The sequence below is a fragment of the Cornus florida genome, unplaced genomic scaffold (assembly GCF_030987335.1).
Source record: "Cornus florida cultivar Cherokee Brave unplaced genomic scaffold, ASM3098733v1 CherokeeBrave_3.0.0_Hap2_Chr10, whole genome shotgun sequence".
Classification (NCBI taxonomy): domain Eukaryota; kingdom Viridiplantae; phylum Streptophyta; class Magnoliopsida; order Cornales; family Cornaceae; genus Cornus; species Cornus florida.
The window spans coordinates 38,414,088-38,439,377 of NW_026775580.1; the positions used below are offsets into that span (position 1 = coordinate 38,414,088).

The 25,290-nt window shown below is 40.6% G+C and overlaps 2 protein-coding genes across 2 annotated transcripts; one reads left to right on the forward strand and one right to left on the reverse strand.

Moving 5' to 3' along the window:
• The first annotated feature begins 6,551 nt into the window (after positions 1–6,551).
• On the forward strand, positions 6,552–8,512 carry LOC132279392 (allene oxide synthase 1, chloroplastic-like). Its single transcript, XM_059781350.1, has one exon. The coding sequence runs from the start codon at positions 6,580–6,582 to the stop codon at positions 8,371–8,373; it is 1,794 nt and encodes a 597-aa protein (XP_059637333.1). The 5' UTR covers positions 6,552–6,579; the 3' UTR covers positions 8,374–8,512.
• A 1,501-nt stretch (positions 8,513–10,013) lies between these two features.
• On the reverse strand, positions 10,014–10,604 carry LOC132277507 (uncharacterized). The gene has a single exon (XM_059779359.1). The coding sequence runs from the start codon at positions 10,602–10,604 to the stop codon at positions 10,014–10,016; it is 591 nt and encodes a 196-aa protein (XP_059635342.1).
• Positions 10,605–25,290: the final 14,686 nt, after the last annotated feature.

Consider the following 25,290-nt stretch of genomic DNA (forward strand, 5'->3'; position numbering starts at 1 on the left):
GTTCATTTGACATAATGTACGAGCCGAGAACAGCTATTAAAGGGCAAGCGGTGGCCGATTTCCTACTAGAATGTGATGCCGAAGATACGGAAGAGGACCTTAGAAGCGGCTCTTGGAAACTTTTTGTGGATGGCTCCTCTAACCAGATGGGGGCTGGGATTGGGATCAAACTGCAAACCCCAGAGGGTACTTCCTTGAGCCAAGCACTCAGACTTGAGTTCCGAGCCACCAATAATGAAGCGGAATACGAGGCGTTGCTAAATGGATTAAAGTTGGCCAGAGAGCTACAGATCAAAAGTTTGACAGTGTATAGTGACTCGCAGCTGATTGTTCGGCAGGTAAATGGTGAGTACGCAACCAAGGATTACATGATGGGGGCATATCGTTCTGCCGTTCTGCGTAGAGCCAAGGACTTTGCAAAGATTGAATTCATACAGTTGCCGAGGGAACAGAATGCAGATGCAGACCGTTTAGCATGCAGTGCTTCGAGTTGCGGTGAAACATTGGCGAGGGTGATTCCAGTGGGAATAGTGACCCAGCCGTCCATTTTCGAAGAACCGATGGACTCGAACCCTTAGCAAGTCAACGTCATACCGTATGAACCGAGTTGGATTGACCCAATCATTACCTATATTCGAGATGGCGTTTTGCCTATGCAAAGGGATGAAGCTAGGAAACTCAAAAAGAATGCTGCCAAGTACGCCATCGTGCGGAACCAGCTGTACAGAAGGTCCTATTCTGGCCCGTACTTGAAATGTGTCACCCCGCGGAGTCGCAGCAGGTATTGCGAGCTATTCATGAGGGTGTGTGTGGCAATCATTCTGGGGGAAGATCGTTAGCGCATAAAGCAATGACACAAGGGTATTTCTGGCCAAACATGTTAAGAGATGCGGAGGAGTTCTCTCGAAGGTGCGATAAGTGCCAACGATATGGACCAATGATCCACCAACCACCTGAGGAATTGCACGTAATGGCCTCGCCGTGGCCTTTCGCGCAATGGGGGATGGATGTGGTCGGTCCTCTGCCAACTGCAAGAGCTCAGAACAAGTATGTGTTACTGGCCACGGATTATTTCACTAAATGGGTGGAGGCAGAACCGTATCCTAGCGTGACTCAGACTCAGGTGAGACGATTTATCTGGAACAACATTATCTGCCGCTTCGGTGTTCCCAGAACAATAGTCATGGACAATGGCACAAACCTCGACAGCAGGCAAGTAAGAAAGCTACTGGAGGAGTATGGAATCAACCAGAAGTTGGCTACAGTAAGTCATCCTCAGGCTAACGGACAAGCAGAAATCACAAACAGAACCATTTTCGCCTGCATTAAGAAGAAGCTGGATGATCATAAGGGGAAGTGGTTGGATGAACTCCCGAACGTTCTATGGGCTTACAGAACCACCCCAAGGAGGCCGACTGGGGAGAGCCCGTTCGTAATGGCGTATGGTACCGAAGCAGTTATACCGGTTGAGCATTTAGTCCCCACTATCAGAAGCTTAGCATGGAGTCGGGATCAGAACGACAAGATGTTAAGATTGAACCTCGACATGATAGACGAAAGGAGGGACGCAGCGGCTATAAGGCTAGCATCGTATCAGCAAGTGCTGGCGAATAGTCACAATAAGAGAGTAAAACACAGGGATTTTGCCCCGGGCGATCTGGTTCTGAAAAGAAAGGTGGGGATGGTCAAAAAAATGATGCCACCCTGGGAAGGCCCATACAGAATTGCAGAAGTCATTGGCAAAGGGGCATATGCGTTGGAAACCATGGCGGGAAAGTTGGTCAGCAAGCCCTGGAACGCCACGTCTCTGAAGAGGTACTACCAATAGAAGCTAAGTTCTGGCTTTAATTGGATGTTATTTGTTGTCAATCAAATACGTATGAATGAGCAAGTTACTGGAATTTACAAAAAAAAAAAAGAATTTTCTTTTCCAATGGTCTACTATAAAAATTTAAAGACAAGTGGCAAGTGGCATTCTAGCCGAGCGCCAGGCACTTAAGCAAGATAAGTGGCAGCTGGCACTATAAGCCGAACGCCAGACACTTGCTAAAAATTTAAAGCCAAGTGGCAAGTGGCATTCTAGCCGAGCGCCAGGCACTTAAGCAAGATAAGTGGCAGCTGGCACTATAAGCCGAACGCCAGACACTTGCTAAAAATTTAAAGCCAAGTGGCAAGTGGCATTCTAGCCGAGCGCCAGACACTTAAGCAAGATAAGTGGCAGCTGGCACTATAAGCCGAACGCCAGACACTTGCTAAAAATTTAAAGCCAAGTGGCAAGTGGCATTCTAGCCGAGCGCCAGGCACTTAAGCAAGATAAGTGGCAGCTGGCACTATAAGCCGAACGCCAGACACTTGCTAAAAATTTAAAGCCAAGTGGCAAGTGGCATTCTAGCCGAGCGCCAGGCACTTAAGCGAGATAAGTGGCAGCTGGCACTATAAGCCGAACGCCAGACACTTGCTAAAAATTTAAAGCCAAGTGGCAAGTGGCATTCTAGCCGAGCGCCAGGCACTTAAGCAAGATAAGTGGCAGCTGGCACTATAAGCCGAACGCCAAACACTTGCTAAAAATTTAAAGCCAAGTGGCAAGTGGCATTCTAGCCGAGCGCCAGGCACTTGCCGTACAAACACACAGCGAAGCTAATATAAAAAGAAAAAGAGAGAAAAGATATATATGTACTGAAGATAAGTTGAACAGAGCACAACACATAGAGAAAAAGAATTCGGCCATTTCATTAATATTGAACATTTAGTTTACAAAAGAGAGATGTCCATCATTACAAGAAGATATGAACTGGAAGAATTCAAAGGAGCCCTAGCTAGACGCCTCAGTACCAACAGCATCCTGGTCTTGCCGACTCGCCTCCTCGGCCCCATCAGCCGCCTCACCTTCATGAGGTGGGGAATCCAGGTGAATAACTGAGTCGTTCGGCTGGGGTTCAGCGTCAGCAGTGGCTACAGAGGGAGCCACGGTTGACGATTGGGGAGCGGTCAGTGGCAGAGCGGTAGGAGGAGCTGTGATGATCCTTGAGGATGCGATGTCCTGGCACTCATCAAATATACGTTCCGCTTCGGTGGGTTCTGGGTCGACATAGACCCCCAGGGGTTCGATCCCCAGATCCTTGTCTACCTCATCCGGAGTGGAGCTGGTCTGTCCCTCATCCGGAACCCGGTCGGCGAAACCTTCCCGGAATCCTTGAGCATACCGAAGAGCACCGACCCTGGAGAACCGAGCGTGAAGGGCCAGCATCCCACCACCCACTCTGCTGATAGCGTCGATCAGAGCGGTACGCTCGTCCAGAGCTCTTTTTTCAAAAGCCATCCGAGCAGACTGTTCATCAGCTAGAAGGCGTTGGAGTTCTGCCTTCTCTTCTCTGAGTGATTCCTGCTCAGTCTGCCAGACGCTCTTCTCAAGCTGGAGGGCGTCCTTCTCATCCTGAAGGGAATCATTCTCCTTTTTCAGGACATCTCTCTCTTGCTCGGCTTTGTCAAGCCGAACCAGCACCTCGGTATTCTTCACGGCAAGGAGGTCGTTTTCTTTATTAGCCACCTCCAGGCTGTCAGAATACTTTCGGGCCCTGGCGTTCCCCATTTCCACCTGCTTCTGCATGGCCATCATCCCGAACAATGTCTGCATAGGTGCACAATAAGAACGGTTAAACCAATAGTCAGAACGGGCGAAGGCAAGACCAAGTAATATAAGAGAATTCATGAGTTAGAAAATAAAAGTCACCTCCATAGCAGATTGGGGAAAGCGACTGAACACGTCCTTCTGGGAAAGGCCCTTTGCCGCCTCAATGTCCTTCGGAGTCCACATGCTCCTGTAGTAGGCCATAGCGGTCTGGCCATCCTTCAGCATGGTCTCGTTCGGTTTCACGAACGTCCCATCCGTTCGAGTGTACCGAGGGGCCCATGGCGGTAAGCTGGGGATAGAAGGGGGGCCTGAAGCAGAAGCAGAGCCACCAGCTGCAGGAGGCCCAGAGGGAGAAGGAGCTCTGATCGCTCGGTGCAAGAGAGTACCCGGCCCAGAGACTCGGGTCCTTCTAATAAGAGGCTCCTCCTCAGGATCGATTTCACTGTCAGGATGAGGCCTTTTGCCTCGCTCTTTGTCCCGACCGCCCCCCGCAGCAGCAGGAGCTATGGTAGCTGGGGAGGGCGCGTTCTGGTTGGCAGCAGGGGCGCTGGCAACAGGGTTAGTAGCCACTGCGCTCGGGACAGTGTCAGATATGGTGGCTGAAGAAGAAGCCGACGCTGGAGAGGAGGTCGCCCCAGCAGCAGGAATGGCTGGGGGAGTATTTTTCCTCCTGCCAAAAGAGGGAATCTGCAGTCTGCTCATATTGTAGCCGAGTGATGAGAGCGCAAAGAGGTTGTCTGAAGTGAGGAGATCTGAGCAGGAAGGAATATCGTTCAGAACGTATCTCTTCAAGTAGTTACTCCTATCCCTGCAAACACTGTAGCTCAAGTCATCACAAGGAATTCCCAAGGAGCGGCATAAGTAAGTGCAAAAACGAGGAACGCATGTTTCACAGGGGCAGTCATGTTTATGGGATTTGAATTTTTTATAGGAGGAGACAGAGCAGACACCAAAGGCGCTCGGGATTGGGTAATCCTCTGCAGCCGGCGAAGACCAAGCCCCACTAATACCCACTATGCTATCCCTCCAACCCTTTTCAGATTTTATTGTGTCAGTGCATATGGACATCTTCTCGAACGGGTAGAGGTGGTAGAAGGGCTCGTTAGTACGGATCTTACTGACCTTATAGCACAGAAGGAGGTCTATGAGGTCAAGGTCCAGATTTCTGTCACGCATCAATAATAGCATAACAGATATGATCCTAAAGAAGTTGGGGTTGACCTGCAGAGGGGATATCCCCAATCTGTTGAAGACGTAACTAAAGAAAGGGTGCAGAGGGAACCTAACAACATTCAGTTGAAGGTTCGTGAATAAGACTTCGCCGGGCAGGAGGCCGGCGCCGGTCGTAATATTAACGTCTTGGGGGCAAACCCTAACTTCGATGTTGTCAGGAAGTCTAAGTCTCATACGAAGAACACCCAGATCTACAACCATGGTGGAAGTGCAAGAAGAATCTAAAAGAGGGAAAATGGAAGCCTGCCGAAAGTAAAAAGAACGAAACTAACCTCGGAGGACTGCAAGATCGCTGGGAGAATGACTCTCGAAGGATTTCACCGGAAAAGGCTTAGCACAGTTCTAGAAAGAGGGAGATTTGGCTGATGATGGAGACGGTAAAGGGAAGTGAAGTGGAATTCTAGAGCATTATAAAGGCAAAGGGGCCCGAGGGCCGAAGCGTCGGGAAGGCAAGAAATCCCTCGAACCCCGGAACATTGATTCTGGATCTGACCGTTCGCTCCCCCACGTGGTTATCTCGAGCCGTCAGCGTCATGATGAGACGCCATCAATAATTACCCCTTATTAAATAAGGGGCAATTATGGGGGCAGTTGAGGAGGCCCTGGATGACATGGGCCAGGTCCGACTCGCAAAACACAACCTTCAGTCCGAACAGCTGGGTCAGCCCATAGAAAGACACTGCCATATGGGCCGGGCGGGAGTAAGCCCATCAAGGGTGACCAGGGCTTACAGAGGAATAGGCCCAGGTCCAGCAATTAGTAAATATCTTGTAAATATCTTGTAAGTATCTATAAATAGGAGTTGGAATGAAGGGGAGGGGGATCTTTTTCGGGTTGAGGTGTAAGAATTCTAGAGAGAGAAAGAATAGAAGGAGTTTCTTGCATCTTCAACAACAAAACTGAACCATCTGAAATTCACAGGTTGGCACGTTTTTTTTTTTTTTCTTTTCTTTTGTTTTTTTCTTTAATTTTTTTTTTTCTCTTTGAATTTTACAAGTTTTTGTTTGACGTGCATTATCGGATTACGCATGGTTGAATTTTCAGTAAATTATTTAATTGAATATTTCTTTTATTAATTATTTATGTTAGATATAAGTAAGTATGGGATCCACTCCTCCATATTTAATATTTTAAAAAATGATGATCCTATGATATAATAAATATTTTGCATCAAAATCCATCCCGTTAGATGGAACCAAAATTTTATGTTATCTTTATTTTGACCTATAATATCATATTTAAATGTCTCCAGTAATTTTATTTCAAAGCAATTTTGGACAATTCAAAGATGAAAAAGAAATTATATAATAAGAACAGTAGGGCAGTGATATTCTGACTCCAAAAAGTTTCTCTTATGCTTCAAGTCATGTCCTAATAAAGTGGAGGGACAATTCTACCCTCTTAATTCTTACAAACCTATGTCAAATCATCTAGCTAGCTAGAATTCATAATATAAGGGATCATCTTGTCGTTTTTTTAAAATACAATACAGTTTAAAAGGTTAATCTCATCATTTTTTATAATATAATAGTGGTACAATTTAAAGCGCAAGAGAAATATTTTAGAGCTCGAATATCCCTTCCAAAAAACGAATGTTGGACAATTCATAATGAAAAAAAGTGGAGTTACGTGTTTATGACAAACATTTCTTGACTAGCATCAATCGTAGAGTATACAAAATATCATGTCCCATTGACCTCTCCCACTCTCTGTCTATGAATACCACTACCTTTACACGACCATCTTTACACATATATGAATATAACTATATATATACCTGTTTGGTGCTTCCAAAACATCATCGCACAGAATTGATAAAGCTCATTTCCATTTCCATTTCCATTTCCAGTCTCATTCTCTCTATCAATCAACCTTTTTGCAATAATATAATAGTCAAAAGCATCACTGTAAGCCGTTCAAAACTAATGGCTTCGTCTTCTCTGCCTTCCTCTCCTCTTCAACTCCAATTCCCTTCCCAAACACCGTCAAAGCGTTCGTCCAAGGCGTCAACTCGTACACTCGCTGTCTATCCCATCTCCGCTTCCATATCTGAGAAACCAAATGTGCCGGCACCACCACCTCCGGCTAGGGTGAAGCCGACGGAGGCCACCAAAAAGCTTCCTATCCGGCCAATCCCAGGAAACTACGGCCTTCCATTTGTGGGTCCCATCAAAGACCGACTGGATTACTTTTACAATCAAGGCCAAGACGAGTTCTTCAAGTCCCGAGTTGAGAAGTACGAATCAACCGTGTACCGAGTGAACATGCCACCTGGTCCGTTCATTTCCTCCAACTCAAACGTCGTCACCGTCCTCGACGGCAAGAGCTTTCCGGTTCTTTTCGACGTGACTAAGGTCGAGAAGAAGGACCTCTTCACTGGGACCTACATGCCCTCCACTGAACTCACCGGTGGTTACCGAGTCCTCTCCTATCTCGACCCGTCCGAGCCGAAACACGACAAGCTCAAGCGGCTCCTATTCTTCCTCTTGAAATCTAGTCGCGCCAAGGTCATACCGGAGTTTCACAACAGCTTCACCGAGCTATTCGAGACCCTTGAGAGTGGGCTAGCCACTGATGGCAAAGCCGACTTCGGCGGACCCAATGATCAGGCCTCGTTTAACTTCCTGGGTCGGTCTCTCTTCGGGACCAACCCGGCCGATACCAAACTCGGAACCGACGGACCCAATATAATCGCCATATGGGTGGTGTTCCAAATCGGTCCTATACTCGTTGCCGGCTTGCCGAAGCTTCTAGAAGAACTTCTCCTCCACACCTTTCCTTTACCACCATTCCTCATCAAAAAGGACTACCAGAGACTCTACGACTTCTTCTACGAGTCATCGACAACAATTCTAGACGAGGCCGAGAGGCTCGGCATCTCGAGAGAAGAAGCTTGTCACAACCTGTTATTCGCCGCCTGCTTTAATTCCTTCGGTGGCATGAAAGTCTTCTTCCCCAGCATGGTGAATTGGATCGGCCAAGCAGGTGTCAAACTGCACACACAACTGGCCGAGGAGATCCGATCAGCCGTCAAATCCAACGGCGGGAATGTGACGATGGCAGCCATGGAACAGATGCCATTGATGCAGTCCGTTGTGTTCGAATCGTTCCGGATCGAACCACCCGTACCATTTCAGTACGGCCGGGCCAAACGTGACCTGGTGATAGAGTCTCACGACGCGGCGTTTGAGGTCAAAAAAGGGGAAATGATATTCGGGTACCAACCGTTTGCGACAAAGGATCCGAAGATATTCGACAGACCCGAAGAGTTCGTGCCGGATCGGTTTGTGGGTGAGGAAGGAGAGAGTCTTTTGAAGCACGTGCTATGGTCAAACGGGCCCGAAACCGAGTCTCCTACGGCCGGCAACAAACAGTGCGCCGGAAAAGATTTCGTGGTCTTGATGTCGAGATTGTTGGTGGTGGAATTGTTCCTCCGTTACGATTCGTTCGAGATCGAGGTGGGTAGCGCTTCCGTTACGTTCACCTCCGTAAAGAGAGCCAGTTTCTGACTAAAGCAACTTTTAAAAGTAACACATAAAAGTAACACACTCAAAGAAAATAGCAGATTTAAGGGAAAACAATAATAATAGTGCAAATACTGTGTATCTTTTGATAACCCTGCCTTATTTATACAAATGTATTCAGATTGCCCTGCTTGTCTTCCAAGTTCCAAATTTTTTTTATTTTTTTATTTTAATGGAGGAATTTTATAAATATAAACAATATGTTACAAGGGAAACATAGGGCATACCCCCACACCAAACACAGCCTAACATAAGAAATCAAGTGCAAACTCTTAGAAACAAACTAGTGTAAAAAAGAAAATCACATCTTGGAGGCATCCCTCAAGATATCCACTACTTCCCACAAAATACATTTAGCCAATTCAGTTGGAGAAGAAAATTTGTCATTGGGCAATCTGTCAGTCCTTTCCTTCCAAAGGAAATATAATGTTGTAGTGAATAACATCCTATATAGCTTTGTCCTCATTGACTTTACAGTGAATTTATGGGAAAATCTAAAGCCATTGCATGAATTGAAGTATAAGGTTGAATGTTCTAGTGGCAAATAGTTGCCAGAGTCAACCATACCTTCCAAGTAAAATCACAGCAACAGTAAATGCGGTCAATATCCTCTATACTCTTGCAGCAGAGTAGCATCTAGAGACCAATGAAATACCCCTTTGCTGCAAATAGGTAGTAGTGATAACAACCTTCAACATAACTAATACAGAATGAGTGGACCACCTAGGTCTTCCTCCATTCCAGCAAAGATCAAATTAGAAAACCTCCTGTCTTGGAATCCTGCAGGCATTCCAAGCAGATTTGAAAGTGAGTTGAATGGATTGCCAAGAAAATTTGTCATCCCCCCCATGAATTTGTTGGTGAAGGAGAAACTGGTGCAACTCCATAGGAATGTTGTCAAATATAGACTCATCCCACTGACCTACTGTAATAAAATCCCCCACACACCTCTGTTTGTCTCTACTGAGATGATGCAATAACCTGTGGCTATACAAATCTGAAAGAAATTTTCCATGACACCGAGGATCAAGAAATATCTTGATCTTTCCCATTGCCAATAGTGTATCCGTGGTTGGTTTTAATGATATCTCTAACTGACACAATACTCTTCCATATTCAAGAATATGAGTCCCTCGCAATCAGCTACCAGAAGGATGCATTCCCTAGATAACAATGTTTAAACCAAGCAACGTCCTATCCTTTGATAATAAAAAATCTCAAGCAAGAACACACTTCGAAGCTAAATCAATATCCAGAATTCTTCTCAAGGTCATATCTTCTTCTTCTTTTGGAGCTAACAGCTAGTTTCTTCCGATTCAACCCATGATGCTTCATGTTATTTTCATTACATTAGCGCTATTTGAATTGTTGACTTTCTCTTCTTTTTACTTTTGGTACCTGCAATCACAAATAAAATGTCATTTCTTTCCACAATGGAAACATGGTACTGGAGGATATTTATTCTTATAAGGATGATCCCTTTCGAAAGTCCTTTTATTTTGTAACTTGAGACTTTTCTGATATTTATTTGATTTGCCTCCATCCACATAATTCACTTTGGAAGAATCTTTAACATGATATTTCTTATCACAAATTCGAGTTTCTTTTTCAATTCGCAAATGCTTCTATATTTCTTCCAAAGTAAATTCTTCTGTCTTATGCTGAAGTTTCTTTCTATAATCATTCCAACTTGGAGGTAACTTTGAAATCATAGCCCCCACTTGGAAGGATTCTGGAAGTACAATTTTTACTTTAAGAAGCTTTGTGACTAGAACTTGCAATTCATGAACTTGATCTAAAACTGACAAATTATCAACCATTGAGAATTTAAAGTACTTAAATATTAAAAATTTATCCTTACCTAGTTTCTCAGTTTTGTACTTGAATTCTAGTGCATTCCAAATTTCCCGAGGAGACTTCATAGGAGTATAGAGATCGTAGAATCGGTCTGAAAGTGTGTTCAGAATGTGACTTCTGCAGACTAATTCATCTTCCTCTCGTTTCTTCCTATCTTCAATCATTTTCTTTGTATCTTTATCTATTGGTTCTGGGAATGGTTGGAGATTTGGATCCAGAACATATGAGATTTTAAGAATAGTGAGTAGGAACATTAATTTATCCTTCCAACGAGTAAAGTTAGATCCATCAAATCGATCTAACTTCACAAAGCCTTGATTCGTAACCTTAAACGTAGTGTTATCTGATATAGTCTCCATGCAGATAACACTTTAAGATTGTTGAAACAATTGACCCAGAAACTAATGTCGAATACGTTGTTGGAGATAACCAGACCTTCTTAAGCGTGATGATAATGAAACATTGATGTTAACTTCTTCAACGTGATAACCCAAACAAAGTACAGACTTTGAGACGTGTATTCACTTTCCTTAAAGTGTTATTTGCCCCTACTCAAATTGAGTTTGCTACGGGGTTCAGTAGCAAAACACTCCCAAGATACAATAAAGTCTGAATTCCTGTAGTTAGTAATACTGAAGGAATTCCCTAAACACTCTTTGAAACTGTTATAACTAGATACAAAAAAGAGAACAGAAAAAAAAAGTGAATCTAGAATGTGTAACACCCATCGCTATTTATATACTTCCAAAAGAGGCAAATCAAAATTCATGTATCATCTGAATGGTTGCCACCTATTCAGAAGTTGCAAACCAAAAGTCACGTACCATCTACAACAACCACCTTCTGGAACATGATAGTTATACTATTCAGATCAAATTTAATAGACACATTTTAGAAGCATGTATGGTGTATTACCGTTGTTTTTGTATCTCACATATATCACGTGTATATATGTAAGATACATATATATATATATATATATATATTACAATATATTCAATAGTGCTCCTATTTGAAAATCGTGACCATAAGCTTGTAGCCCTTGAGGTGCTCATAAACTTTCCTAACTAGAGCTTTCCCAAAATCCAAATGGAAGTAGTTGAAATCCAATGTTTTCTCTTGCAACAATAATGACAAGAAAAGAGGTGAAGAAGAAGGGGAAAAAAGGGCTGGGCATGGCTGATATGGTGGGGAAATAATGGGTCTAAATTGCTCCTTCTCTCTCTTACATATGCTAGTCACATGTGGGTGCTAAGGTGGACCCTTCCATTATAGCTCTACAATGACATAAATTTCCCTAAAATTACTAACAAGTATACTTAGACAAATAATGTTACATCAAAATAGAATAAAGTGTTCTAACACAAACTAACATAAAATAAATGGAGTCGAAAAAATTGCCAAGCACGAAACTCGACCCCGAATTCACACGGGATTTTTCGGGCCCACAAAATTCAAAATGACTCCAAATACATTTTTAAGAGTCTTAGACTAAAAAAAAAAAGGTTGAAATAAATATTGGGAACCATATGACACGCATTCCCACACATATAAATATGAAATACACGAAATTCGAAAAATATCGAAAAAATGAAAAATGGAACCGAACCTCACATAATCTCTCAAAAACTTTCTAGATAAATATAAATATTCAAGCACTTAAAATTTTTGGGGAGATAGAGAGTTTATATATACTTAGAGAGTCATAAAATATGTAAAAATATCTTTTATAATAATGATCACTATCCAATTTGAAACGATTAATATGTTAATTATTGGATTGAGATGTGATGAACGCTGAAAAGTGCGTAATTAAACTCCTTAAGTTCAGGTATTCTAGGACCCTTATCTATCTTATTTTTTCGTCTTAGACTAATTTCATGTTATTGCCCTTTTTAGGTACTTATCCCAAAAATAAGTTAATTCAGCCAAATAAGAGCATTAAAGAAGTTATCTCAAGCTGAATGGAAGAAAGGAGCAAAGTGGAAGCAAAATGAAGCAAAGTGTGGAAAATCAGCAAGTTCGATTGATCTCAACATTCCTTCAATCGATCTGGACACTTCAAGATGGATCTAAGCCTTTGTACTTATCCAAAAGATTCCACCATGTTTGATCGATCCAACTTATCTTCGATCGATCAAAATTATCGATCTTATCCACACCTACCATCCCACCTACCACTTTTGTTTCTTTCCCAAAATATCCCAAAATATCTCAGAGATTTGTTTTTATTCAAAAAGGCGCTGCCAAGGATGATCGATTTCTGCAGCAATCGATGGATCTCACCAATCTTCAATCGATCTCAACACAGTTCGATCGATCGAACTTCTTCAAGTCTGAATTAAAACAAAGTCCAGCTTATTAAAAGTTGGCTTATAGTGCAATTATTGCAAAGACCCTAGTGCACGAATCCAGACCATTGGGTGTGACACTTGAGCCTCCTATATAAGGATTTTGAGCTATTTTAAGAGAAGGGGGGATTAAACATAGTTGAATATAGCACATACATCTCATATCTTGGAGAGGAGGCTAGAGACTAAAGAGCTTTTACACATCTTTGGGAGTTTTTCCATTCTTCTAGGGTTTCCATCAAGAAGGAGGTCATGGCTACCATGGAGATAGCCCTTGAGGGTTGGATGACTACTTCAATGAGTGGTTAGACATCTACTTGGGGCTAGAGTAGCCCTTAAGTTTGCTTCCTAGACTTAGTGCTTTGTATATTTTTGGGGATTTGCTTGTAATATGTTTTGATCTTGGATTTATATATATCTCGTGGTTTCTACTTGATGTGTATGGATTAATGCTTTAAATTGATTATCTATTTCTAACCATATGTCTATGAATGCTAGAATGGATGATTCATGTGCTTTTCTCTAGATTTAGTGGAGTTTATGCATTTCTATGTGTATGGATGAAGTTAATCTAGAGATGGTCAAAACATAATGCTTAATTAAACACTCTTGTAATTTATTTGATGGTTCACACTTGTTTCTTGATGGATTGTGCCACACCTTTAGCTTACTTAGTTTAATTTCCATATCTTTAGTGTAGATGTAGTGTAGTTGCTTTAGATTCATAGATAGGTGGACAATCTTTTCTTGTTCTTTGGTGTTCTATACTTATAAATGCAAATGGTGTATATTTTTAGATAGTTGTGTGTGCATAAATTGTGGTTTCATTGAATGGATTTTGGTCTCATTTGATAGGTTGTGTTTTCCATTTGAATTGGCTAGACAATCTATACTTATTTGCCATCCATGCCTAGTTTCACTTAATGACCCACAAACACAAGTTACAATTCAATTTCCCCATTGATATATAATTGTTAGTGTCTAGTGAAGTCAAACTTAGTGGTGAGCTCTAGTACCCCAAGTCCTCTCCTCTATATCTTTTTTCCTACATTCTAAATTGTTACCTTTTACTTGCTTTAATTTCAATTGCATTGTACTTTAATCAACCAATCAAATTATCTTTTGATCACTTGACCTACTAACCCTATACATTGTTTCCATTGCAAGCACGCCTACAATCCCTTGGGACGATCCCTACTCACCTTAGCTATATTTTTAGTTAGAGGTAGTAGTGGCATTTATAAATTTAAAACTTAGCTGCATTGCACACTCACACTCTTAGTGCATCTTTAAACGTTGGTGCCCGCGATAACCACCAAGATGCATAGGGAGGCTTTTCCTTATATAAAGTGAGTGTTTCACATAGTTGAAATGGTGTATGATCAAACATGTTTTAACTCAATTCTTGAAGTGAAGTTAAAATTAAGGGGGAAAAAAAATGTTAACCTTAAGAGCAACAACTTGAATGAATCTGTCATTATTGTAGAAAGTTAGTATTTCACATTTTCTACTTTTTTTCCCCCTTTATTTTCGTATGAGTTTTTCCATACATAATCCGCATTTATAATCAACCCACCTAATTTGGTGCTATTGGACCTTTTTATTGTGTGGCAAGTCTTTCTTAAATACTTGCTGCAGGTGCAAAAATTCGTCAATTATAATAAATTGAAGAATAAAAGTAAAACACTCAATAAAATAATAAACAATAAACAATAAATGTTCGGAGAATTTTTCGATGATCTTTATTGAAAACTTATGCCTCTATTTATACAAAATTTAATGATAAAATACGATAAGAATTGTCTTGCAAAAATTCGTCAATTATAATAAGTTGAAGAATAAAAGTAAAACACTCAATAAAATAATAAACAATAAACAATAAATGTTCGGAGAATTTTTCGATGATCTTTATTGAAAACTTATGCCTCTATTTATACAAAATTTAATGATAAAATACGATAAGAATTGTCTTGCTTGTCCATCACGTTTTATTCACCATTATCCTTCGTCATTATATTCCATGTAAGGCGTTTCTTCTATATAAGATTCTTCCTTCGTATAAATTCTTCCATGTACAGCTTTTCTTTTATGCAAGGTACTTGCTTCATATAAATTCTTCCTTGTGAGGTTCCCTTGATAACGTAATTGACTTGATCCGAATCATAGATAATCTTTATCCTAGCTGCACATTTGATTGAGGATGGATCGAGTTAATTCGGTGTTGGGCTAATGATAGTTCTTTTGGGCATTGTCAGGCTGGGTTTAAAGATCGTGTGGCCCATGAGAAATAGGTTATGCCTTATTTAATGATGCGGCTGATTTTTCTTCGCAGGGGGATTTTTCTCTCCACAGTTTGCCCCCAATTCCCTCAAAATTTGAGCAACAGTTCCTAATTAGAAGGAAATTGAATTTGCTCGGTTTCCAAAAGTGTAAGAGGCGGTTTTGGAAGTGACTATTGACATTTTAACCACAAAACTTCTCTAAAGCTTACATTTGTCTTCCTTATGTTCGCAGCCTCGTCAATTTCTCAGGTCAATTTATACTTTACTTGTTGCTTTTATATCATGAACACTTCACCCAATTATGGATTTTGAAACTACCCCTTCAGAATCTCCTGTTCTTCTTAGAATTCCACCACCTAGGGTTTCTAACCCTATTGAGGTTACAAGCGATTCTACTGAGAGGGAGGATAATTCTTCATCTCAAGCGGAGGAATCCATTTCTGGATCTACCAACATCTTTACCCAACAAGAAAAAGAAACAGTCTTGTTAATTCGATGCCTTAAGTTCAACATTGATTTCGTAATGGAAGAGTTTAAGATCCCCGAGGGAGTAGAAATAGCTGAATACCCCACTAGCACCGATTTCAATTCTGGTGAAGGGGTAGGTGAGAATGAGCTGCTTTTATCTGTAGGACATCTTAACGCCCTTCGTTTTCCCCTTCATCCCTTTTATCACTTAGTCTTCAATAAATTAGGTATTGCCCCTCTCCAAGTAAATCCTAATTTTTTTATAATAGTGTCGACTCTTCTTGTTCGCTGAAGATTAGAAACTATTGACCCGAATCTCGCTGACTTATTGTTCAGCTGTACCACTTATTGTTCAGCTATACTATTTCTAGACACTAAACCGAGCTTGGCTGCTACTATTTTACTTCTTCTCTTCAACAAAAGATATGCACAAACCTTCCTAATTCTGAGAAGAGATGGAAAGAAAGAATGATCATTGTTAAGGGAAAGTGGTCGGTGCCTCAGTCAGAGAAACTTCCTATTTCTCGAAAATTTGGGATTTTAGGTATAGAAAACTTTTATTCCTTTCATCTAGAGTGTTCTGGTTTTTTTATTTTATTTATTTATTTTTCCTAGTTATGACTCACACACACTGCCTCCACTGAGGTTCGATCCCCTAACCTCCCTTTGGAAATAGGAGCCTTGTACCATTGACCACAGGCCTGTTGGTTGTTTTCCTTGTCAGGTTTTGCTATTTCGCAGTATTTATGAATTTCTTGGTGTTTTTTCAGCATCATTTCCATCTTCGGTGGGTAAAACGAGGCTTGCTTTCCTTAGGAATGAGTTTAGAACAAACCTCCTTCTGCGGTGGACCTCTTTTCTTCCTCCAACCTCAAGGAGATTGCACTTAGTGCTTCAGTAGCTGATCTTATGGACCTGTCACTTCCATCCTTTGACTCCTTCCCGTTGACCGAGGATGAAAAGAAAAGAGCCGAAGCTCTTAAGGAAAAGGCTGCGGAGGATACACCTCTGCTGGTTATACGTTCTACTGAGCAGGAGAAGGAGGCTAAAGATGCCCCTTTAAAGAAGAAAGCTAAAAAGAATCCTTCCTCTTCTGCCAAAGGCAAAGGCATTAGTCTTGGCAAGAACAAAAACGAGGAAGTAGAACCTGAAGAAGAAGTTCGGGCTTTTATTTTGGCAGACAAAAGGGAGCCCTAGAGACCAACTTTTTCTAGGGCTGATAAATCGGTTCTACACTCTGGAGATTCTATAGTCACAGATCCTTTTACTGCACTAGCAGTTGCCCGAGGGATGTGGTTACCTAAGGATAAGGAGCTGATGGGAAATAAGGGCCTAGATCAGCTTCTGCCTTCTTCCCTTGTGCGTGCTGTGGAGGTTTGTTATACTTTTTTTTATTTTTATTTATTTTATTTTATTTTTGGTGTCTTCATACCTTCTTTGTTTGTAGAATTTGTACCATACCATGGCTTTGTGCGCAACCGCTGAAGCTTAATCTCTTTCCATTAAGAAAATGGAAAAGGATCTTGCTGATGTGTAAAAGAAGCTCTCCAATGCGCAACTGAACATAAAAATTTGTTCAAACACAAGAGACATATACAAAGGCCAGCTTGCTGCTGCTGATGTAAAAATAAATGAGTTGGAGACTGAGAATCAGCGTTGGAGGGAGTCGGTCTTTACTTGCATAACAGCTGGGAAGCAAATGCAGGACCGTTATTCTTCCCTTGTGCGCTTATCCAGTGGTAGAGCTTTTAGATTCAGCTTCAGCCAAGGCTTGGGTGACAAACAGAAGGATCTGGAGGCATTTGATAAGCATATGGAGGTATTTTTTCCTTATTCTGAGGGTCCCAAGGATCAAGAGGCAGAGGTACTATTTGCAAAGATGGTGAAGAGTCACCAAGTGGGTCCTTAAGCTCCCAGCTCTTTGAATGTTACTTCACTCAAGCCTCAGGCCAGAATGTGGTAGATGCCTTTGCTCCTACTCCTTTTGATCCTAAAAGGAAATGAACTTTGTAATCTTATCTGAAGCAAGTATATTTTTTTTGTTTTTGAACAATGTAAGGTCTTTTTTTTTAAAAAAAAGTTTCTATGTTTTTGATAACTTTTCGTACTTTCTATGGATTAAGAATAATTGTTTTGTCTTGGCACATAATTGTGTCAGAGGGTTTTGCCCCTTTTAGGGCCGAAGGTATTTTCTCGGTTCTTACGCCTTATAAGAAATTTTTACTTTCTGAAGGCCTTCAGTTTTTATAATCCGAAGGTAACCAAAAAATGAGGGGTAAGAAAGAGGTTCCCGTGATAGCTAGGTCATTGATTGGAGACTGTTACACCACTTAGTGATCTATATCAAGGGACCCCTTCTTGTTATTCAAGAGTTTGTGTAGTACGATTATATCAATATCGTCTTTTTCTTATATTTTTTCAATGTGGGACAAATTATTTAATGGATATAGCTTCGCTGGGCCAATACTTTGGGCCTGAGAGTAGGATATCCATAAGGATTATTTGCCCCCATTTGGGCTTGGACCCACATCTTGTAAGGCCGCACACCTTTATGTTAGCCCAAGAATTAACTCTAGAGAGGGGGTGAATAGAGTCAATGGCCAATTTTTGCAAATTATAGAAATACAATTTCTAATCAACAATATAACCTATTGTGCAATAATCATCATGTGAAATCAGGATATGAAAGTAAACAATTTATAGCATAATTGTAAAAGAGATAAGGGAAGAGAAATTGTAAACTATAACACGGCGATTTTTGCGAGGTTCGGAAACTCCTACTCCTCGGCTCAAGATCCCTCTTGAGACTTCCCAATCCAATATATCTTCTCCTTACGGGTGTAGAGCAAACCTTTACATGAAGCAAGACCTTGCTTCTTTTCCTTACTAAGAGAACACCCTTCTCCTAGGCTTCTTTTGGGTCACACCAACCCTTACAAGTTTGTAGAAAAGATTGTAATTGAAGTACAAGATTGAATCTCTCTCAAGATAGATATACAAGTGCAAGCTCATAAGAAATATCTCTCAAAGATTGATGTACAAACTTTTAGCTCTCAACAAGAGTATATATGAATATAAGTGAAGCTCAAACTCTATAAATGATATGAATGAGAGAAGATGATATAAGTGAAGAACAAAAGCTCTAATGAACTCAATAAGATCTCTCAAGTGAAGAATAGAACAAAAGCTCTATGAAGATTCGAATTAGATCAAAAGCCCTTTGAATCCTTAGTTAAATCTCTCAAGATTTGTATATGAGTGAATGAGAGAGATGAAGAGAAGATTTGAGAACAAAAGCTCTCTTTAATGCAATATGAAGTCTTTCAAATGATGTCTCTTAGTTATTCAGACTTTCCCCACTCTATTTATAGAGTTTGCAAGCTTAATATAGCTGTTAGGAGTTGAATGCACGAGGGTCGAGAAAAAAAGAGCCGTTGCAATTTGAAATCAGCAGATCTGCGACCAAACCGGTCGACATGTGGCTAAACCGGTTGACATCTTGGCTTGAACCGGTTGATGCGTATTGCAAACTAGTCGACATCTCTTGAAATCAGTCGACATCTCTTGCAAACCAGTCAACATTTACTCAGCTCCATTTGGACATTTGCTACTGCCTAGATACCGGTCGACATGTGTGAGCTCCAGGTTAGATTTTTACCACTGCCTAGATACCGGTCGACATGTGCATCAAACCAGTCGACATTTTCTGGTGCATTGACAGTTTTAATTTATATGTCCATTTACTTTAAGTTTACAATGTAAATAAGAAAGTACCCCCCATTTGGATTTAATAAAAAATACTAAAAAATTGAAATCCAACTAAATCAAAATGTAGAAATTCAGTTTTAGTACAAATTTGGATTTCTAACAGTTTTCGTAAAAATGAATCCTTGTGTAGACCAATGTAGAATTGATGAAAAAATCCCATAAAATTAGTTTAGGCTATTTGAAGTATAAAGAGTTATTACCGGAAAAAATTATTTTGAAATAATCATTATTTCAAAAATTCATTTTTCACACTTGGCCATTTTTCATACTTAGCCAAAAAAGTAGTTTTTCATCCGGCAGATGTTGGGTCCTAAAGTCCGTTACCAAGTCATTGAAATGAAGGCTTTATAGATGAGCAAATATGTTCTAAGCCTTAGACTCTACTTTCTATAGACCAAAGTGAATGATGTAATTGATGTGCGTGGTCCTAGCATTTTAACTCAAGTGTTGAGTTCTTTCAAAGCTTATGCAAGCTCGAACTAACTCACTCTTTAGCAAAGACTTCATATGACAATTATATATGAATGAAGTGCATAGTCTATTGCTAATGGACATAGGAACTTATAAATGATGTAATAACATGCATGGTCCTATAGAGATGAGCTTCAAATGGATTCATAGATACTTTGACATTGAATCCTAAACACTCACCATCCTATCTACCCTTTTTTTCAAGCTTTGTCCATGATCTTTAGGCTTTGAGGTAGTCTCGCTTTCTTCCTTCCTTTGAGTTGCTTTCTTGCTCATTATAGTCCAAGCTATCTTTCTTTGCAACTTCAACTCTTCTTTGTATCCATTTCTTTCCTTGATGTGATCTTGAATAATGGAATACTTAGAATGGTCTTTATGATCTTCATTGAGGTTCTTCTTTGAATATAAGTCATCTATAACACTCAATGTGAACATTAGTATTTAAACACCATTAATGGTTTGTTATCATCAAAACAACTAGATTGTCATTGGATGAAATCCTTAAGGTCAACACTTTAGACTCTCAAGGTCCAAGGATTTAAGGTTCTTTGGCATTCTTTTATGACTTAGAGGAATTTATTGGTGCCTTCGGACTCTTGAGGTTCAAGGTTTTAGTATTCCTCGGCATTCTTTTCTGCCTTAGAGGAATTTATTGGTGCCTTCGGACTCTTGAGATCCGAGGCTGTAACATTCCTCGGCATTATTTTATGCCTTAGAGGAATTTATTGATACCTTCGGACTTTTTAGGTCAGAGGTATTAGTATCCTTCGGCATTCTTTTATACCTTAAAGGAATTTATTGCAGCCTTCGAACTCTCTTGAGGTCTGAGGTTTTTTATATTCCTGGGCATTATTTTCTGCCTTAGAGGAATTTATTGGTGCCTTCAGACTCTTGAGATCCGAGGTAGCAACATTCCTCGGCATTATTTTTTGCCTTAAAGGAATTTATTAATCTTTTTGGACTCTGGAGGTCCGAGGCTTTAAAAAGAGGAAGAGGCCAAGAAAAAGAGTCACAGAGACTGTGTAGCCCTCCCTACATGTGATTGGGAGTCGTCTCTGAGACTTGTTTTTTGGTATCTATTTACAATGAGGTATGATTTTATAAATCATATTCTCTATTTATTTCTAGTCGATGTGGGACAAAAATATAATAGATTTTACATATAAGACGTAAAACATGGGGGGGGGGGGGTATTGTAAAGAGTGTCCTCTAGACACAGGGCCTAATAATGACTCGTAGGCCCCACCCAATGTCCAAGGGACCTTCTTTGCAACCAGATTATATGTTGGAGTGTTTTCCTATATAAAATGAACTATTAGGTTATATTTTACTGATGTGGGACAACATAAAACACACTGCGTTCTGACTTGTTGTAAGAGAAAGTATTTTCGAAATATCTTGTTTAGAGAAAATATGTTCGAAATATCTATTTAGGGTACTAACAATTGAGAGGAACAGTATCCCACATCGAACCAACAAATATGAAACAACAAATAGAAAGTTTGTTTGTGTTTGTGTATTTTTATTTTTATTTTTTATGAGGAACTTATTCATAATGAAATTTGGAGATCTCTATAGAGTGTAATGACCCCCTATTATGAATAATGTTCCTTCCATAACCAAAAGAGAGATTAAAATAATTGTTCTCCATTTGTGTTTGGCTAATTATTATTGATCATTCTAATTTTTGTACTCGCACACACAAGGATATGAAAGTATAACAAATTGAATTAACTCTTTGTAAAAGATTTTATTATAATGATCAGAAATGACCTTATTTAATAGAAAACAAAAAGGAACTATCCTACTAGATCTTACTTAGTAGTAGTACCTTGTCAAATGTATTGCATTTCATGGTTGTGCAATTGTTCAGCCATCTTCTTCGGCCAACCTGTAGGCCCCTTTCCTTACCACTTCGGTAACACTATAAGGTCCGGTACAATTGGGCTATAGCTTTTTAACGTACGCTGTTTCCTGCTTCATCACCCAATCTCCCACAGTAAAACTTCTCAGTTTGACTCACTTATTGTAGCTATTCCATAGCTGTTGCTGGTACGAAGTGAGTCTTATTACTGCAACATCTCTTTTTTCTTTTAGAAGATCAAGACTATATTCCAATTGCTGATCATTCCCTCCTTCCATCAGCATGTGGGTCCGCAGGGTCGACACTTCTGTCTCTGTTGGATTTACGACCTCAGACTCGTACGCCATTGCGAAGGGACTCTCCCCAGTTGGCCTTCTTAGAGTGGTTCGGTAAGCCCAGAGTACCATGGAGAGATTTTCATACCACTTGCTTTTCCAACTTCTTCTTCAGACAGTCAAATATGGTTCGGTTAGTTATCTCGGCCTGCCCATTTCCTTATGGATGGCTTACTGCAGCCAACTTCTAGTGGATTCCATGTTCATCAAAGAATTTCCTGGTATGCTTGTTATCCAAATTCTTATCGTTGTCTATTATGATAACCCTCGGCACTCCGAATCGACATATTATGTTGTTCTACAAGAAGCTTTTTACCTGATTACAAGTCACGCTGGAATATTCTTCGGTCTCTACCCATTTTATGAAGCAATCAGTGGCCAATAACACGTACTCCTTCTATTCAAAAGATTTGGGTAGTGGGCCAACTACGTCAATCCCTTATTGAGCGAATGGCCAAGGATTTGCTATTGCATGTAAGTCTTCAGCCGGCTAATGTTTTATGGGGCTGTAGCGTTGACACTTATCGCATCTACTGGTGTACTCTTCAGCATTCTTGGTCATATATAGCCAGAAATAGCCTTGAGTCAAGATCTTATGGATGAGGGATCTTCCACCTAAATGGTTACCGTAATCCCCCTCATGTACCTGTTTCATCATTTTGAGAGCCTCATCAGGGGTCAAACACTTCAAGTATGGGCCCGAGAAGGATCTTCGGTAGAGGTGATTATTGATAATTGAGTACTTGGCCGCTGTAGACCTTACTTTCTTAGCTTCTGCTTTCTAATCTGGGAGGATTCCACGTTTAAGGTAATCCTCTAATGGATCCATCCAACTGGGCTCTCTTGGGACTTTAGGAATTGCCATCACTTCTAAACGAGGCTTCAAACTAGGTTCTTCTATAATGTCAATTGGGACTATTCGGATCAAATCCTCAGCTATTGATGAGGCAACAAAAGCCAATTTATTTGCTTCAGAGTTTTCTTCTCTCGGTATTTAGTGAAATTCAACTCGATTGAATTCACTAGAAGTAGCCTCTACGGCCTCTTTGTAAGCCTTCATCCTTTCCTCTTTTGGCTGGTATTTCCCTATCACCTGGTTCACAATAAGCTATGAGTCGCTAAAAACTTTAAGATACTTTACCTAAAGTTGCTTCCCCAACCGAAGTCCAGCTAGCAAAGATTCATATTCGGCTTCGTTATTAGTAGCAAGGAAACTCAGTTGATTTGACTGCTAAAGCATAGTTCCTTCGGGAGTAGTAATGACAACCCCTGCCCTTGTGCCAGTTAGATTTGAGGAGCCATCAACATAAAGCTCCTAATGTGGTTCTAGGGGTTCTGGTTCTTCAGGCTTATCCTTGTACTCCAAGAGAAAATCAGCCACAACTTGTCCTTTGTGTGAGGCCTTCGGCTTATAAGAAATATCAAAAGAGCTGAGTTCAATGGCCCATTTTGTGATTCTTCCGGATAGATCTGGTTTGGACAAAATAACCCGTATTGGATAATTTGTAAGAACTACAATGCGATACGACTTGAAATAATGTCTAAGCTTTCTTTTGGCATACACCAAGGCAAGTATGATCTTTTCTGCTTTGCTGTACCGTGTTTCGGCATCTGTTATTGTTTTGCTTGTGCAAAAGACTGGGTATTGTTTTCCTTCTTCCTCCCGAATCAATGCCGCGGTTGTAACTATGGTAGAAATTGCTAGGTACATGGTGAGAACTTCGTCAGACTTTGGTGCAGATAGAATAGGAGGTAGACATGTAGAGCTTCAGCTTTATGACAGCCTCTTGCTGTTGTGGCCCCCAAATACTTTTATCTTTTGATCGTATTGCATTATAATAAGGCTTGCACTTGTCCGATAATCAGGATATGAAGCACTGTTATCCTACCTGTCAAGACCTGTACGTCTCTATGGGTCTTAGGCTCTTGTTTCTGTACCAAGGCTTGGGCCTGAGCTGGACTTGCTTCAATTCCCCCTTTATTAACAATATGACCGAGAAATTATCCTGATGACACCGCAAAGGAGCATTTAGAGGGGTTCAGCATCATTTTATATCTTTTCAAAGTGTTAAACACCTCCTGAAGATGTTTAGAATGATTTCCCTTTTTCTTACTCTTGACCACCATGTCATCAATGTATGCCTCTACTGTTTTGCCCAACATCTGACCGAAGATTTTATCGACTAGGTGCTGGTAAGTGGCCCTGGCATTTTTAAGTCCAAAGGGCATAACTTTGTAGCAAAAAGTTCCCTTCTCTTTAATGAAGGACGTTTTCTCCTCATCCTCAGGATCCATGCGGATCTGATTATGTCCGGAGTATGCATCAAGGAATGTAAGTCGCTCATAGCCTGTCGTAGCATCTACTATTTGGTCAATCTTCGACAATGGAAAGCTATCTTTAGGACAAGCTTTGTTAAGGTTAGTGAAGTCGATACACACTCTCCACTTTCTATTCTTTTTCTGTACCACCACTGCATTTGAGAAACAGTGGGGGTACTGCACCTCTCTGATGAAGCCTGCTTAAAGTAACTTGTCCACCTTGTCGGCAATATCCAGTTTCTTTCGGGGGCAAATCTCCTATGCTTCTGTCTGACTAGTTTTAATGAAGGATCGACTCTGAGACTGTGGCACGAGATCGAAGGATCAATCCCTAGCATATCCATATGACCCCAAGCGAATACGTCTGCATTCTTCTGAATGACACTGATCAATATTTCTTTTTCCTCGGGTGAGAATGAAGATCATACATAAGTAATTTTCTGTGTATCACCTGGGACAACTTCGATGGCTTCAAGTGATTCCTCAGTGGACTTTCGTGCCTCGGCCTCTGCTAACAAGCATCTGAGCAGTGGGCTCTGTAATTGCTATTTAGCTGTGACTTTGGAAACCACGTTTAACTTATGTGCTTCTTTTAATGTGATCATATAGCATTCCTTAGCCATGGCTTGATCTCCCCACAGGTTGATGACTTCTTTACCTTCTGGAGATAAACATTGCATCACTTGATGTAAAGTAGATGGAACTACATTCATTCGGTAAATCCATCCTCTTCCCATGATCAGGTTGTAAGAAGGATGAATTTCCATTAGAACGAAGTTATCCTTTAGCATTCTCTTCGCTACAGTGACTGATAGATCTATCACCCCTATGGGGTCCACTTTAGTTCCATCGAATCCCATAAGTGGGCTGAATGAGGTCCTGATAGATGATGATGGGATCTCCAGTCTATCCAAGGAAGCCTTTGTGATGATGTTGGTGCCTGCCAAGGTCTATTAGGATTCGTTTGATAAGGCAATTTGCTACTAGGAGACTGGTGATAAGCGCCGAATATTGTATATTCAAGCGCCCTAAAGTACATTAACAAAGTCCATTAACTGATTATTTTATGTAGATTAACTCCATTTGCATGTTTTTATGCATTTTCAGGTTAAAGTGCAAAAAGGAAGCAAAAATGATGCCTTGTGGAATTTTGAACAAAAAGGATGCCATTTCTGAATTTCTGGCAG